We start from the raw sequence: 2,500 nt of genomic DNA on the forward strand, positions 1-2,500 counted from the left end.
CTGAGCAACATACGAAGTACTGAGACAGGTGGACTCATCGTCTGAGTGAATGACCACTCCATTCTCCACTAATGTCGACCTGTCGTCCTGTCGACCTGTCGTCCTGTCGACCTGTCGACCTGTCATCCTGTCGTCCTGTCGACCTGTCGTCCTGTCGACCTGTCGACCTGTCTGTTCACTGATAGTCGCTGTCTATTTACTGTTTGTTTGTTTTTTATTGTTGAACAAACCTGAAAACTTTAATAAAAATAAACTTTAAAAAAAGATTCTGAACTGTGGTTTCATCTGAGGAGCAGGAGGAGCAGGAGGAGCAGGAGGGGGACAGGGAGGAGGAGGAGCAGGAGGGGGAGAGGGAGGAGGAGGAGCAGGAACAGGAGGAGGAGCTCACCTGGTTCTTGTCCAGCTCACAGTTCTTGTACTCCTGCTCTCCCTGCTCTCTGAAGGTGATGATGACAAAACCCACAAAGATGTTCATCATGAAGAAGGCGATGATGATGATGTAGACGATGAAGAAGATGGAGATCTCCACCCGGTAGTTGTAGATGGGACCAGAGTTCTCCCCGTTAGCATCGATGGCTTTATACAGCAGCCTGCAGAGGAGAGGGGGCGGGGTCAGTGTGTCCGCTGTGACAGAGTTAATGAAGTTGTCTGAGTTGAACACTCACGCGGGCCAACCCTCGAAGGTGGACACGGTGAAGAGCGCCATCATCCCCATCAACACGTTATCAAAGTTAAAGTCACTGTTCTGCCAGATCCGCTCTCTGACCATCGGATGGTTCACGTCCCCGTCTTTGTACACCACGAAGGTCCCTCTGCACACACACACACACACACACACACACACACACACACACACACACACAAAATAAACAATCTAAACGAAGACGATGGTTGTGCACTGAGTGTTGTGCGTAGGGCCGGGCGGAGTCAGGATGCAGACCTGGAGGAATAAACACCTGGAGTCTCATCAGGTTCTGATCCGTTTACTGACGGGAGGAGAACTCACAGATAATTTTTAACTTTTGGGATTAAAGTAATCTGAGTGATTGGGGAGAATAAACCCAAACCACCCTACAGAACTCTTCTGTGTGACTCAGACCAGGTGTTTTCTTCACGCTATGTTTCGTCTCATTATCGACTTCCCTCCTCGCTCCCTGACTCGTGACCTCGGTGACCTCGAGGACACCTGTGGACTCTGCTGTGGGTTACGGTGACCTCGAGGACACCTGTGGACTCTGCTGTGGGTTACGGTGACCTCGAGGACACCTGTGGACTCTGCTGTGGGTTACTGTGACCTCGAGGACTCTGCTGTATTGAATATTGTTGTTTTCACACATTTTCATGCAGACGTCAGACGACATCATGAAAACAGAATCTGGTTTGAGAGTTGAACAGTTAAACGTACTTGCACTGTTCAGGAGTGTGTTTGGCCTCGTCTGTGCAGCGATAAAATTTACCCTGAAACACAAACAAGGAAACATGAGACTGAAACACATCTGTGTTTGTTTGAGGCTGAAGAAACTCTCAGATCTTAAAGTCCAACAGTTCAGAACATCTTCACTGAGTTTATCTGGTTCTTCTTCTCTGTCTCACCTTGAACAGCTGAACTCCGATGCAGGCGAACATGAACTGCAGCAGAGTTGTGACAATCATGATGTTCCCGATCGTCCTGATGGCAACAAACACACACTGGACCACATGCTGCAACACGCACGCACACACACACACACACACACACACACACACACACACACACACACAAATATAGTGTTTAAATCTTTAAACCCTGTAGATGATGTTTCCTCTAAAAACATCTTATATTTGTCCTGACTACCTGCTGGTCCTGACTAACTGCTGGTCCTGACTAACTGCTGGTCCTGACTACCTGCTGGTCCTGACTACCTGCTGGTCCTGACTAACTGCTGGTCCTGACTACCCGCTGGTCCTGACTAACTGCTGGTCCTGACTACCTGCTGGTCCTGACTACCTGCTGGTCCTGACTAACTGCTGGTCCTGACTACCCGCTGGTCCTGACTAACTGCTGGTCCTGACTAACTGCTGGTCCTGAGTACCTGCTGGTCCTGACTACCCGCTGGTCCCGACTACCTGCTGGTTCTGACTACCTGCTAGAATTAGAGATGATGATACCCTCAGGAGTCGTTTCGTCACACTGAACATGTCTTGTGCGAATAAACATACTTTGGAGTCACAGCTCTAAAATGAAGTCTCATCTGAAGAGTCACAGGTTCTGATGGGTTGCATTCACCAGCAGAACAGAGCAGGTTCTGATCAGAGTCACGGGGCAGCGTGTGGATCAACGGTCCTGGTGAACGAGATGAGGCGGGCGGTGAGCAGTTACCTTGAGGCCTTTGGCTCTGTTGATGGCTCTCAGAGGTCTGAGGACCCGCAGGACTCTCAGGATCTTCACCACTGAGATGGCGCTGGAGCTGCAGACACAAACACAAAACACACAATCACACAGAGCCACAGTCAGCAGGGG

At 49.8% G+C, this 2,500-nt stretch overlaps 1 protein-coding gene across 3 annotated transcripts in view; it reads right to left on the reverse strand.

Moving 5' to 3' along the window:
- cacna1fb (calcium channel, voltage-dependent, L type, alpha 1F subunit) overlaps positions 1-2,500 on the reverse strand; it is a 51,817-nt gene that overhangs the window by 21,292 nt on the left and 28,025 nt on the right. For all 3 annotated transcript variants that reach the window (XM_084367182.1, XM_084367181.1, XM_084367180.1), the window contains exons 24-28: positions 2,360-2,447; positions 1,594-1,701; positions 1,406-1,458; positions 666-812; positions 389-590 (exon numbers count right to left, since the gene is read on the reverse strand). In XM_084367182.1, the coding sequence (XP_084223308.1) occupies positions 389-590; positions 666-812; positions 1,406-1,458; positions 1,594-1,701; positions 2,360-2,447 (598 nt within the window). The remainder of the gene's footprint in view (positions 1-388; positions 591-665; positions 813-1,405; positions 1,459-1,593; positions 1,702-2,359; positions 2,448-2,500) is intronic.

Source organism: Pagrus pagrus (assembly GCF_965226575.1).
Source record: "Pagrus pagrus genome assembly, chromosome: 11".
NCBI lineage: Eukaryota > Metazoa > Chordata > Actinopteri > Spariformes > Sparidae > Pagrus > Pagrus pagrus.